The sequence below is a fragment of the Spermophilus citellus genome, assembly GCF_964194105.1.
Source record: "Spermophilus citellus genome assembly, chromosome: 13".
NCBI lineage: Eukaryota > Metazoa > Chordata > Mammalia > Rodentia > Sciuridae > Spermophilus > Spermophilus citellus.
The window spans coordinates 91,841,314-91,855,518 of record NC_138193.1 but is presented as its reverse complement, the minus strand read 5'-3'; the positions used below and the strand labels follow the sequence as shown (position 1 = coordinate 91,855,518).

General features: G+C 47.4%; 1 protein-coding gene across 1 annotated transcript in view; it reads left to right on the top strand.

Moving 5' to 3' along the window:
• Positions 1–5,113, top strand: part of EHD3 (EH domain containing 3) — a 32,074-nt gene extending 26,961 nt beyond the window's left edge. The window contains exons 5-6 of the mRNA XM_081263818.1: positions 102–266; positions 2,948–5,113. Of these exons, the coding sequence (XP_081119944.1) occupies positions 102–266; positions 2,948–3,475 (693 nt within the window). The 3' untranslated portion in view covers positions 3,476–5,113. The remainder of the gene's footprint in view (positions 1–101; positions 267–2,947) is intronic.
• Positions 5,114–14,205: the final 9,092 nt, after the last annotated feature.

Here is a 14,205-nt window from a genome sequence, read left to right as displayed (position 1 = left end):
TTTCAGAAGCAGGAGAGGAGGAGGGGGGGGGGCTCTTGGGAAGGGGCAGAGTGAGAGAAACTCCAAGAGGGGTCCTGATGCCCTGTGGCCCTGTTTGTCAGGTTCATGCCTACATTATCAGCTCTCTGAAGAAGGAGATGCCCTCAGTGTTTGGGAAGGACAACAAGAAGAAGGAGCTGGTGAACAACCTGGCTGAGATTTATGGCCGCATCGAGCGGGAGCACCAGATCTCACCTGGGGATTTCCCTAACCTGAAAAGGATGCAGGTAACTAGGCTCAGGGGCTTTAAGACAAGGGATCACATGAGCTGGTGGTGGAGTGTGGAGGAGCTACCCTCATAGATCCCAGGGGGACTCAAGTCAGAACCAGAGGCACGGAGGAGGCCCCAGGCCTGTCCTCACTGCCGCACCTATGGCAGAGCAGGTGCCACATTTGAAACTGAGCCCAGTCCCTGCCCCAGGGGACAGGTGTATTAGGGGATGTGTAGACCGCCATCACCTCAAGTTTAAGACCTTCCCCAGTTGTGCCACCACAGGCTTGACATCACCACCATCTCCTGTGTAATGGGACATGTCACCTGACTTATGTTCTCCAGGCCTTTAGGTGGTCTCCCTGGGGAGCAGTTCAGGACTCACACCATGGAGAGGCAGGGAGTCTGCCATCTTTGTGACACACTGCAGGTGCCTATCCTGGACCAGGGGCTATTGTTCATGATTCCTCAGATTTTTCACGAGGGCAGTCTTCAGAGGGAGGCATTTTTGTCCGTCTTTAACCAAAGAGGAAGCTGAGGTCTCAGTGTTTCCCAAGGTCAGTATTCACATAGGGTACAGGTACAAAGGCCAAGAGCTGCTCCGAAGTCAAAGCAGAAAGCTACAGCATCATACTGACAGGATCCTCTGAGCCTCCATCTCTTCCTCTATAAACAGAAGCCACAAATGCCCCCTGTACACAGCTGTGGGGACCATCAGGGAGGTCACTGCAAGGCCCCTGGAAGAGAGCCCTTACACTCCTATCTGTCACTGGGCAGGATGTCACAGTAGGTAGCACTGTGTGGTGAGCCCAGAACACCCTCTATATGATTCTTGCAACTTCTTATGAGTCTATGATTATTTTGCAATTAAAGAGCTGGGTTTTTTTTAATTATCTGAATTAAAAAGGCAAAAATATAGCAGCCATGGATGTATCACAAATAGACGTTGCCATTCTTGTTTTGATCTTCAGGCTGAGAACCAGTGTCTCATTTTAAGGCTAGGATTATTCAAAATACCACTAGTCCCAAATAGGCATTTTTAGTTTTCTATCTAATAAAAATAATACTAGGGCCGAGGTTGTTGCTCAGCGGTAGAACACTTGCCTAGCATGTGTGAGGCAGCGGGTTCCATCCCCAGCACCACATAAAAGTAAACAAATAAAATAAAGGTATTGGGTCCATCTATAACTTAAAACAAAATATTTTTAAAAATAAATAAGATGAATAAAAGTAAATACCCGTTCCAAGTTTGCATATGTCCTTGGATCCATTCCTTCATATAGCCACCTACCCTACCGTGAGCCTTCATGATCCAGAATTGCTTTAGTGGAATCCAGGGTTCTCACTCAGTCATGTCCTAGGACCCTTCAGCCTTCTTTTCCTCTTGTGGAGAATGTGATGAACTGAGAGCTAACATTTGGAAAGGTGACACTTGAACCAGACCATGTGACCCTTTTTTAACGTGAAGAATCCTTGTAACAAATGATTTTCACTTTCTCATTTGTTTGCCAGCCTGATATTCTGTTCTAGAGGTATGCTGGCCATTCCCCACTGGGAGACATGGGGACCCCTACATGGGAGCCCACCAGACCCACCTTGGGCTGAACAGGCTAGGAGAGACAGAAGGTACTAGAGGTGGGAGGGACCTGGAAAGTTGTGTTCTAAGGCAAGAGAAAGGCCATCATCTGCTCTGCCCTCCACACCCGCTTCCTCATCATGTCCCTGGCTCAGCCCTAGAAGGGAGGTGAGAAGCGTCCATCTCACACTTGCTCTTGAAATGTAACTATGGGTGTTTTCTGAATTTTTCTACAGTGAACTCGATGTGCTTGTGCCTGTGCTCTGGCCTTTTCCTAGCATGCTGAGACAGCTGTGGTCAGGCCAGGGCAGGAGGACAGCACTTCCTTGCCACCCTCTAGAGGCCAAGGAGGAGGCAGAGTTCGAGACTCAGGTCCTGTCAAAATTGCAAACAAAGTGGAGCATCTTTCTTTGCTGACGTGGGTGGGTGGCATGAGACGGCGAAGGGGGACACCTTTACGAAATCTGAGGACCTGCCTGTGCCTACTGTGTCCAAATCCCCCAAGGTGGGGGTAATCTTTAAAAAACTCTCCAGGCAATTCCAGTGAGTGCCCTGATTAAGAACTGTGGATTTGAGGTTGATCTTGGCTTTTATTATGATTTGTTTTTTAGTTGCCTTAATTTTTCTTCAGTAAATGTGGGTGGACTATGATTCCCTACCTCGGAGCGCAACAGTGGGGAAGGTGGGGGCAGGGGTAGGTCACGGGAGCACTTTCCCCCTTGTTCAAGGGTAACCCATGTTACAGGTCCACATGACTCAGTCTCAGTTGCCACTGAGAGTCGTTGCCACTCAATAGCCAAAACCAACTTAAGGAGAAACATAATGATTCATTCTCTGGAATAACATTAAAAGGGGTCTAAATAGATAGACCAAGGTTTGTTAAAATCCCTTACTTCCCCAGCCTCTACTGCCTCCTGAAAAACCTTATCCTCAGCCCCAGTGGCCGGTCTCTCTTCCTCCCCTCTCACATTGGTGATATTTTTTGTGATGTAGCTCAGCTTAGCCTCTTGGCCAAACTCTCTTCATTGGAAAGGAGCAGGGCTCTCAACGTTCCAGCAGGACAAATGGAGGATCACCCTTGCTTGCATTCTATCTCTACCTTTCCTCCTCTCTCTTCCCAGGACCAGCTGCAGGCCCAGGACTTTAGCAAGTTCCAGCCACTGAAGAGCAAACTGCTGGAGGTGGTGGATGACATGCTGGCGCACGACATTGCCAAGCTGATGGTGCTGGTGCGCCAGGAGGAGACCCAGCATCCTGTCCAGATGGTGAAGGGCGGAGCATTCGAGGGCACCCTGCATGGCCCCTTCGGGCATGGCTATGGGGAGGGGGCCGAGGAGGGGATTGATGATGTTGAGTGGGTGGTCGCCCGGGACAAGCCCATGTACGACGAGATCTTCTACACCCTGTCCCCGGTGGACGGCAAGATCACAGGCGCCAATGCCAAGAAGGAGATGGTGCGCTCTAAGCTGCCCAACAGCGTGCTGGGCAAGATCTGGAAGCTAGCCGACATTGACAAGGATGGCATGTTGGATGACGAGGAGTTCGCACTGGCCAATCACCTCATCAAGGTCAAGCTGGAGGGGCACGAGCTGCCCAACGAGCTGCCCGCCCACCTCGTACCCCCATCCAAGAGGAAAGTTGCCGAGTGATGGGGGAAAGGGGCTTCACACAGGAAGTGTTAGAGAAGGGATGGGAGCAGAAACCACACACACACACACACACACACACACATCTTGACAACTGCACTGTAGATGGGAAGGGACCAAGATCCCCACGTTTCAGGCTGAGCCTCGTTTGGGCACATCTCCAAGTTCTCAGGATTGGTAGAAAGACAGACAGCAGCACCTCCAGGTCCCAGGGTGCAAACCTGTGTCTCTGCATCTCTTTCCCATCCTTTTTCCCTTCCCCAGAGACCTGAAGCAATTCACTGGCCCACAGATGGCCCACCCGCCCTGATTCCCCAGTGCCTCTGTGCCCGAGCTCTGAGCAGATGGAAAAGGCTTTACATTTAATAGGCAGTTTGCTTTATTTTCTATGCTTTTATTTTTCCCTCTTTGGCTTCCTAATAAGAAATCTACCCAGGGGCTAGGGAGGGGACAGCTGTGGGAGGAGAGGTAAGTGGAGAAGCATCCTCCAGGGCACCATATGCCAGACTGTTAGAGATGTTGGCCTGTTCACTTTACTCTCCAAACCTGAGGTTTGTCCTCCTCAGCAAGCCTGGCTTTGAACTCTGCCTGCAGTTCATCTCAAAGAATCCCAGAGTAAGAGAAAAGAAAAAAAAATTGGTAGAAAAAAGCAAGGAAACTATCAGGGTGATGCTAGTCCATGGATTTTGCCCGATTTGTGTTCTTTCTACCTGGCCTAGGATATTTGGGTGTTCCGACTTGCCTCAGTTAATCCAGCCCCTCCCGTGTGTGCCAGGAGCTGTGTTAGGCACTTTATATATTCTCTGTGGGCCTCATTAATGTCTCAGGTAGGTATGCATTTTGAAAAGATAAAAACCTGAGACTCAGAAGAGATGAGGTGACCTTCCCAAACTTGCAGAGATTGCACATGAGGGAGTGAGGATTCAAAGCCAGGGTCCTTGAAGACCCACAGACTTGTCCCTGTGCTATGACGTATGTAAATCCCAGCACTGCTGCCCAGTGACAAACCACAGAGAGCCACCCAGGCATGCAGGCCCCCTTGCAGCATCCCAGAGCAGGCTGGCAAGGCAGGAGGGCTAGCCAGCTTTTTGTGAGCCATCAGTCTGGCCATCTGTCCCCTCATAGAAGCAAACCGTGCCTTCTGGCTGTGTGCCCCATGTTCCCAACATCAGAGAAGCCCAACGCTGCCAGCAGGGGAGTGGGATGGCCTGCTGGGTGCTGGCAGCGCTGATCCTTGCTTACCTCCCCCACACGCACCCTGAGTCATCCCAGCTTAAATGCAGCCACTAGCTCTTATCAGGCAGTTCCTTGGGCTGACTCTCAGAAGGCTGATTCAAGAAGATTGGGGTCTTGTGCTCTGTAAGGTCCCCAGAAACTCTACAGTGTCCTTGGCAAGTCCCCTCCATACTCAGTGCCCTATACCCTCCTTTGTGGTCTCTCCCCTGGCTTGCTCCATAGCCGCTGATCCAGTCACTTTGTTGCCTATGCTCCTACTGTGATGGAAAATGAAACAAGTATAACTTATTTTATATCTATGTTCAGACTATATGAGAGAATATTCTATGTATCTATGATGTGCTTACTACTGCAGTGCGTTTGTCATTAGGATTCATGTTAATACAGCACATTTATCCTTTGGTACCTGTTTGTCCACAGAGCATCATTCTGTGGGGCTGGGTTCTTACTTGGGCTCTTGGCAGTGTCTTGGGAGGGAATTACTCACTGAGACTTAAAAAAAAAAAAAAAAAAGCCAGCTCTCACAAACATTATCCCATGGCCTGGTGCTCTTCTCCCCTGGACTGGTGACCAGCCCAGATTGAGCTGGTGAGGTCACAGTTCCCTGCCCCTCTGGTATGGAGATGGTCCCCAAACCTTTGGGCTTCCTTCTACAAACACACATATCTTTCATATAAAATGAACAGCAAAGAAAGGCCAAGGCAGAGAGAGCTCTCCTCTGAACACAACTCCACCGTGCCAAGACCAGCAGAGGAACTGTCCCCAGCATCTTACTTTGGGCTGATGGCAAAATGGGAAAGAAATAGCAGACGATGGAGATGTCTCTTGCTTTTTTTTTTATTTTAAAGGAAAAAGGAACATCTAAGTCCCTGTCCCCACCTTCACCTGGATACGCACACCACATTCCTTCCCTTCTACATCTCCCTGCCTCCCCCGCCTCATCTTCAAGTCTCTGCTCAGGGGGATCTGCCAGGCATGGAGATTCCATGTGTATTCTGTTCTGCTCTCCCTGGAAAGAGGAGATGATACTTGAGGCTATTTAGAGGTGGAGGAAATAGGTGCAGGTCACTCTGGGTGGTGCCCTCTGGCTGCCTGGTCCCACCAGACTCTGGGATCCTGAGGAGATCTCATGTCTCAGCTTGGGGACATTTCACTGGGAAAGTGGAGACCTGTCAAAGCCATCTTCTAGACAGGAACCTCTTGCATTCCTGTCCTGCTCCTTTCTCCCACACTATCAGCCTGTACCACAGTAATCATCAAAGGAGCAGGATCACCCCACATTTCTGGCTCGTGGTCTCAAAGAGCTAAATCATGACCAGAGAATAGTCATTTACATGTGCGAGTGACACTCTGCTATTCATAGGGCTCTGTTTGCAGAGTGATCAAAGTTATCCTTACTTCCATTTAGTCCCTTCTATTTGAAGAGCCAATCTCTGAGATGGCTCATCAGAATGAGCAGACGTATCTGGGAAGAAGAGTGGACTTGTTCTTTCTCCCTATGAGATATTAATTGACCTTGTACACATTCAAACACTTATTCTTCAGTGTGTCCTTTCTTCCACCCTCACATCTAGCCATGCAGCCAGTCATATATCCATACATCCATACATCTTTCACTCAAAAGACAAAGAGTACCTCCCACAGAGAAGACCCTGGGGGAAAATATAAAGATCCATTCCTTGAGCCATCTTATGAATTTCATAAAATCCATCTATGTAGCAGGAACAATTCTAGATGGATCAAATCAATGTCCTAGAAGACCAGAGAGTTCATGTCCTGATGGGGAAATGAAGTATTCATAATAGCATTGATTATACAAGGAAGAAGTGTGATGGGTCATGGGTACAGGCAACATGGGGACCTTGTCTTCAAATTGGAAGGAAGATGGTCAGAGGTAGCCTAGGCTGAGGGTGGGTGCCTGAGCTAAACCAGAGGGAGCTACTGGGGCCAGCCTCTAGGGCTTATCTTATTTCCTTCTAGATCCAAGGAAGAGAAGCAGAATTTTTTTTATATACAAAACTGAACAGCTTTCCCAGCCCACCAAATCATGACAACTGAGAACCTCTGGTATGTTTGAGGAAAAGCATGATGAGAATTTGCGTCTGGGGACTGCTAGTTTTTCACAGGTCATTTCCAAGTGAAAATTTTATCAGTGTCTTCAGAGTTGAAAATTCCAGTGCCTAGAGGAAAAGAAAAAAATGGCTATGGAGAAGCATTCCCGATCCCAGTTGAGCAGTGAGGGAAATGGGGAGAGGGAGGACTCAACCCTCCCCTTTATGCTGTTCACCAAGATTCGGTTCTCTCATCCCTGCCCCAAAGAGAAATGAGCTTCCCAGCCCTTTGAAGTTAGGTGAGCTGTGTGACTTGCTCTGGCTACAGCAGAGCCTTCCAGAAACAGGGGTGCAGGTTGCTAAGTTGTGCTTTTCCTGCCTCATCAGGAAGGCACACAGGAGCAAGCTTGATGATGGAGCCCTGGTCAGTCTGAGTCCTGACTCTAAACTCCTTTCCTGACCTAGGGGGGACAGGTGCATTAACAAGATATAAACTCTAATCATTTTAATTTTAAGCCACTGATAGTCATGGGCTACTGATTTCCTGGCATAACCGTTACCTATCATGCCCAGGAGACCTCAGAAGGACAAAAAATTCTTAGGAGACCAACTTCCTGCCTTAAAGAATGGAGGTCACCTGAAGCAGAAAGGATGGATGATTTGCAGAAAGGCTTTCAGTGAGTCACATTCTGCCATATCCCAGGGCCAGATCCTTCACTGTTGCTTTTTTTTGCTAGAGAATTTTGCACCTATGGTGTCAAACATTGTTAGGGTGTACTTTCTTCCCAGGAATGTAGGTACTGGGGATTGGACATTTGTTTTCCTAGGGCTACTCTGGACATGTTATGGTGGTGGAGCTGGGGGTCAGTTGGAAAGAGAAAAAACTACAATTCCCAAATTCCCTCATAACCACGTTCAGGAAGTGACTTTAGGTGCTGCCAACCAGCTATACTCCTGAGAATCTGTTCAAGTGGCTCCAGCTGGAGATGAACCTAGCAGCCATGGCAAAAGCTTCCTGGCTTTGCAACTTCCTTTCTATGCTCGAGTTAGCTGGAAGCCCTGTTGTGAAGCCAGAAGAACCCATGGCTGACAGCAGTAGACAGCACTGTGACCACCTGCCACCTTGTGTTGGCCCACCTAACCCTGGTGCCTTAGTACTGCTGAGATGTATGAAGCAGGCCTAGTTGCAGCAGGGGAAGGTTCCTGGATGGTGTTTTTGTGTGTGAGAGTGTGTGAGTGTGTGTGTGTGTGTGTCTGTCTGTCTGTCTGTCTGTTTTGCGTCAGGTTGGGAGGAGGCATTAGAGTGGTTCTTTCTGAAAAATGAAGAGAAAAGAGTAGGGCAGCTCTTTCCAGAGAGAATGACTCTGGGGAATTTTTCAGACAGTTATTACTTTCTAAGAATCTACATGGATGGATGAGCACACTTGGGACACTTGATATTATAAGAAGAGGACATGATAGCAGAGCACTCGCAGTTCTGTCTGCTTCCCTTTGGGTTGAAGGAAGGGCAGATCCCCCCACCCTACCCAAGGAGCACCACTGAAACATAATGGCAACCATGGCTTGAGGACAGATCAGTCTGTAAACACACAACAACACAGAAGGGAGACCGGAAAGAACAAGCACACGGGTATTGTGTGACCTGAGTTCCAGCATCAAGACAAGCCAGTGGAGTTGGTACGTCTGATACCTCCGTTTATTTTTCCCCCATGTCAAGGTCATTTCAGTCTTGGGAAAGCTCACCATTGACATCAACACTATCCAGGAGAGCTCCATCAGCATATGCTGGAAAAGAGTCACAATCCAGGGAAGAGATGAGAATCCTGACTACAGAAAGGAAGGAAAGTCACTAAGCCCTGGAGAAACAGGAAGATGACCATTAAAGAGGAGAGGTGGAGAGTCTGAGCAGAGCCACACCCACAATCTTGATACCTGAAAAGTGCTTGGGGGCCTGGATATTACCTGGGGGTGCCTATGGTCTTGGACTACTGGGGCCCACTGCCACCCTGGGAAATACACAGTTCTGAGTCCTTGCCTGGCCTTCCAGAACCGTGACCTTGTGCTGAGAGGGGTGTATGAGTATCCAGATGCCTCACTTGGGTGGGGGGCAACAGACAGCCTGGCTCCAATGCTCCAGTGCTGGCTCCCTGAGAACCGCAGAGGTGAGGGCAGACCCTCCAGAACAACCCCATGGCAAGCCTCCGGTCACACTGCTGTGTAAGGTCACGTCTCCTTTTCTGCCAACTTGTGTGATTTTCAGTCTTAAATCTTTTAAGACAAGAAGCTAAGGCAGAGACACATACCAGATCCATGTGGAAAGGAGGCGACCCTCGTATCCTCCCAATGGTATCACAGGAAGGGACGAAGATTGGGTTCGCCTTTGAGAGACACTCAAACTTGTTGGTGTCAGGATGATGCTGGTGAAATCCGACTTCAGCCCAGGTGTCCTTTCACACAGGCTGCTCCCTGCCCTCTTCTGCTCTCCTGCCCACCCAGTCCCAGGCTGCATCACCCCTCCAGACTGGGCTTTCTGTCCTCACTGACCAGTGATAGGAGTGTGTCTGTGCATGTGTGTGCGCGCGCACACACACACGCGCACACACACACACACACACACACCACTCCATTCCCATCTTCCACGTCTGCTCCATTACCTACACTAGAGTTTGCCTGATCTGAATAATCAAGAGATTTCATGTGTCTCTATGGGGTCAGATGCTACTACTCTTAACTCTGATCACAGTCTAATAGGAGCTTTGGGAGCCCAGTGGAAGAGGTTCCTGACATTCTGGCAGAGAAGTCTCAAGAGAGAGGGTCAGGCAGGCGTTTGGACATGCCACCATGAGCACCCACTAACATGCAGAATTTCCCTCCAGGTTTCATCTGCTCGCTAAATGCCGCCACAGCTTTCTTGGCCGTAGGAGGCAATTCCCCTCATTCCAGAAAATCTTAGTCTTCAGGAACACGCAATGGAATGAAAAGATTTGATTCAGTGCAGGGAAGTCAGCGGGCGCTTCTTGTCCTGAGCACAGTGTTCATTCCAGCCCCAGAGCAGCTGCAGCTTGTCCTCTTGATACCCCAGTTGTCCGGAGCCACGGAACTGAGGCCGACAAGAATGATAGCCCTAACCTCTCTAGAAACTTTTTTTTAAAGCATTTTTTATCACAATATCTTTGTTCTATTTATTTATTTTTATGTGGTGCTGAGGATCAAACCCAGGGCCTCACACATGGTAGGCAAGCGCTCTACCACTGAGCCCCAGCCCCAGCCCCCTGGAACTTCTTGAGACAAAGGGAAAGCAAGCAAACTGACTCTAAGCTGCAGCACTTGGCCAGATGTCACTCCTCAGCCCCAGGGACTGACTTATCATCCAACAGTGGCCCTGGTCTGTTGGCGTGCTTAAAATAAGCCCCACGTTACCCACCAAGGATTTCAATCTGGTTACTTTTGAGGACAAAAATTTTCAAACTAGACCCAATATAAATAAATATTCCCAGAGATGTGACACTCCACCCCCACCATATTCCCATCTGCAAAACCCCAGAGCTTTGGAGTTCCACCTATCAGAGGTCACCTGATGCATTGTCATTTGCATACTTATTTCATTCTACCCATCCAGATAATAAGCTCCTATGAACACAGAATATGCCTCACCCAGAGCAGTGGGTACTGTGCTGTGCCACCAGATCCCTTCAGGGGTGAAGGACTTAATTCTTCCGCTATGGTCAGGGCTGCCAGCAGCCAGCCCTCAACTTCAAGCTGCCTCCTCAGCTGCAGAGATCAGCCCCCTTGGCCCATGCCACACCCTTTTCCCAGCTGCAACTGTAGAAGAGAAATTATGTGAAATTCAGCTGTCACTCAAGATGCCAGTCAACCCCACATCCACCCAGGGGAGAAGGGGGAGAACTAGCACAGCCCAGTAAAAGTGAGCTTCACTGTGTAGATGGGCCTTGAGCTACTTGGCGGCTCAGCCTCCTCTGCTGTACCAGAGTGTGTACTTTTGCTTTCAAGAGACCTTTGCTTTGCTTGCTGAACTCTTGTGTCTCTTTCAATTCTTTGTTCTGGATGCCAAGAACCTGGACCCCGGGGCCTCCTGAGGACTCCTGCCCATGCACCAGTAACAACATTCTGTGCAGAATAACAGTGTTTTCAAGATTTCTCAATCAATAATTTCTTCTTTTTTGTTGAAAAGCAATTCCCTCCTGTTCTGGGAATATGCATAGATCAGAAAAGACAGAGGCCAATAGGTGAGGGAGAGAACATCCCTTCCTGGAATGAGTCTCCAACCCCAAATTCTCAAACAGTGTGCATTAGAAAGGACAGTACCTTAGGAGTGAAACTGATGACAATAGTGTCCTCGAGCAGCAGCCTACAACAGCCAACTGCATGTAGAGACTGAGGCTTTTGAACATTTGGCAGAAAAGTCCCAGTGACAAGGATGAGATATTTTAAAATTACAGACTTGTAGGTTATAAAAGATCAGTGGATAACAAAGAGCCGGGGCAAGAAAAGAAGGTCTGATGGGGGTCAGGATAACCTCAATGTGGGTTTTAAAATCCAAGGGACCACAGATCGGTAGCAACCTGTTGGTATGCTGCTGCAGTAGAACTCTTAAGACCCAGCGTGGCTTCTCTGATCGGTCAGGTCTTTCCTGGTCCAGAGCTGGGGGAATGTGGTGCGTTCATCCTGAAGTTTTGCCAGTTTCTCAGTGAAGAGGAATCACTCTTCATACCACAGCCATATTGTATGTTAAATGTAGTTTATTATATAAATAATTGTAAGTTCTATGAAGTTAGTAATTTTGTAAACCATGCAGATTTTATCCAACTTTCTCAATCACTTTACTACCTCTGAAAAGTCTTGAGAGAAAAGATTCCTCTTCCAATACTTTTGAAACAGCAACCTGGCTGTGGTGAATCCCAGTTGGTTTTGTGACGAGGACTCTAGTGGTAGAGTGGGTAAACCTTCTAGAAAGTGCCTCAGAAGGTCCACTTCTGATGGAGTGCTGCCTGGATTTCAGAACCTCAGGATCTTGGGGATGGACGGGACCTTGGAAATCATCATGTCCATTCGGTTTCAGATACTCACCATTGGAGAGTTCTGTCTCTTTATAACTGTCCCTGGCCACCCACACGTTCAGATCAATTACTTCTGGATATGATGTCTTCCAGAAGTGACAATCTGGTCATTAGAATATTTTGCCTTTGAAACATGCATGTAGAACTGCCTCTGAAAAGGAATTAGGGTCATTATGCATTTGTTGAATGTATGGACTCTACAACAGAGCCCACCCTGGTGCAAACTGTGGGTCTCAGGTGATAGAGATGTGTTGGCGTAAGTTCATCAATTATAGCCAATATACACCCAGTGCAGGGTGTTGATAGCAGAAGAGGCTATAGGTATGCAGGGATAAGCAGTTCTAATAAATTACTTATGAAATAAATCTCAAAACTGCAGGGTGTTGATAGCAGAAGAGGCTATAGGTATGTAGGGATACGCAGTTCTAATAAATTACTTATGAAATAAATCTCAAAACTGCTTCCTCCACTCTATCCCTCCCTCCCTGTTGTTGAAGGTAAGGATGCTGCTCAATCCACACCCATCATTCTGGGCAATGAGACACCTGCAACCCCTCCTTTGCCTTCTCCAAACTTTCTGCTCCACTTTGCTATGAACCTAAAACTTCTCTAAGAAATAAAGTTTTTCTACTTTAAAAATTTTTTTATCTGTACATGGCAGAAAAGGAAATCTGGTGTGAACTCTGGAGTCAGTGGAGTTGGTATATCTGATACTTTATTTCTCCTGTCACTTAGACAAGTTAAAAGCAATCACTGCTGGGTATTAACAGGGGTAGTTTATGCTGAGAGTTGGGGCTTAGGGCCTGATCGTCTCATTAATTACCTATCATTTGTTAATCTTTACAATTGTAGTTTATCTGGGGAGCACTTGGTTTCCTTGTTCCCTTGACTCCCTTCTCTGTCTCCACTTCAGCTCTTTTATCAAGAGCCCCTCTTCCATGGCCAAGCATTGAGATCATTATGTCTTACCATCCCCTTGGATGGTTGGTCTAGTTTGATCCATGCATGGAAAAAAATAATCCAAGGTAATTTATTATTGAAGAAAAAGGAGATAAGCCATGAGAAGGGAAAGATATTTTTTTTCTTTCCTGTTCAGGAAATGCAACTCTCTAGATTAGTTTTTTTAAAAATGAACTCTTTAATTTTCTTCCAATGCAAAAATGAAATTTCCCTTGGAAACCAAATGTATCATTCATGTATCCCAAACCACAGTCATTTTTAGATTTAAAAAGGCAGATCTATAATGGAGGAAAAAATGATCTGTTTCAGTCTACCCCCCTTCTCTGTGAGCATTAATTAAACAAGGATAAAAAGTGAAATAATCCTTCCAATGCCCTTCCTCTGACTTCCTGCTGCCTGCATGGTTTCACACGAGTTATTTCAGTTATTGTAGTTTCTGGACTTAATCCAACTTTTTTTTTTTTCATCAAAGTATTGTAGGCACTAACTTGCCTACAGGGCTTCAGCAACCACATGTGCGTGTGTGTGTGTGTGTGTGTGTGTGTGTGAGAGAGAGAGAGAGAGAGAGAGAGAGAGAGAGAGAGAGAGAGAGACGGAGAGAAGCCTTGTGCATGGATTTGTTTTATGTATGTGTATCTGTGTGTTTGCATGTGTATATATGTGTTGTGCTTTATATCTCTGTACATTGGTATGGATGCTGGTGTATGTTTGGTGTGCGTTTGTGTATGTTTTATGTCTGTGTGCATTCTCATAACTGTTTTGACCCATTTTGTTTAGCAGTGCCACAGTTGTGGGAAGCTCCTGAGAACAACTTTGAAAATACCTTCCCAGAACCTTCTTGTCCTGTTTCTATTAAGCAAGTCCAGCTTTGAAAAGTGCCTCCAGATGAGCAATCGGAAGATTCAGGACCCTGCATGGTATTGAAGAGTCCTCTCTCTCAGTTCCCAAGCCTATTACCTCTGCAGCCTATCACCTGGGCAGGTTTTGAACCCTTTGTAAAACCCAGAATTACAGTGTTCTCATGAGAAAAAAAAATGAAACATCTGTAATGGACCTAGAACAGGGGAGGAGACCAATTAATAACAATCGCCCTCCTTTCTCTCATCTCGCTGTGGTGCTTGGGTGAAGGCATGGTTCTAGTCCGCTTCCTCCTGGTGCTGCCCACCAAGAACCTTCTGTAGAAGGCAAGTAGAGAATGAGCCCACTCTGGTTCTTGCCATTTTACCTTCTTTCAGTGCTGGTCACAAGTGCACAGTGACCTCTCCTTTCCTGAACTTAACAGTACTCACAAATTCATCTCCTGATGACGTATGACTAAATCGCTTATTAAGAGTTTCCAGTGTCTTTACTTTGTCTGCCAATGAGGCTTAAGTGACCCGAGGGCAGGCTCGTGTTTCCTGTTCCTGTC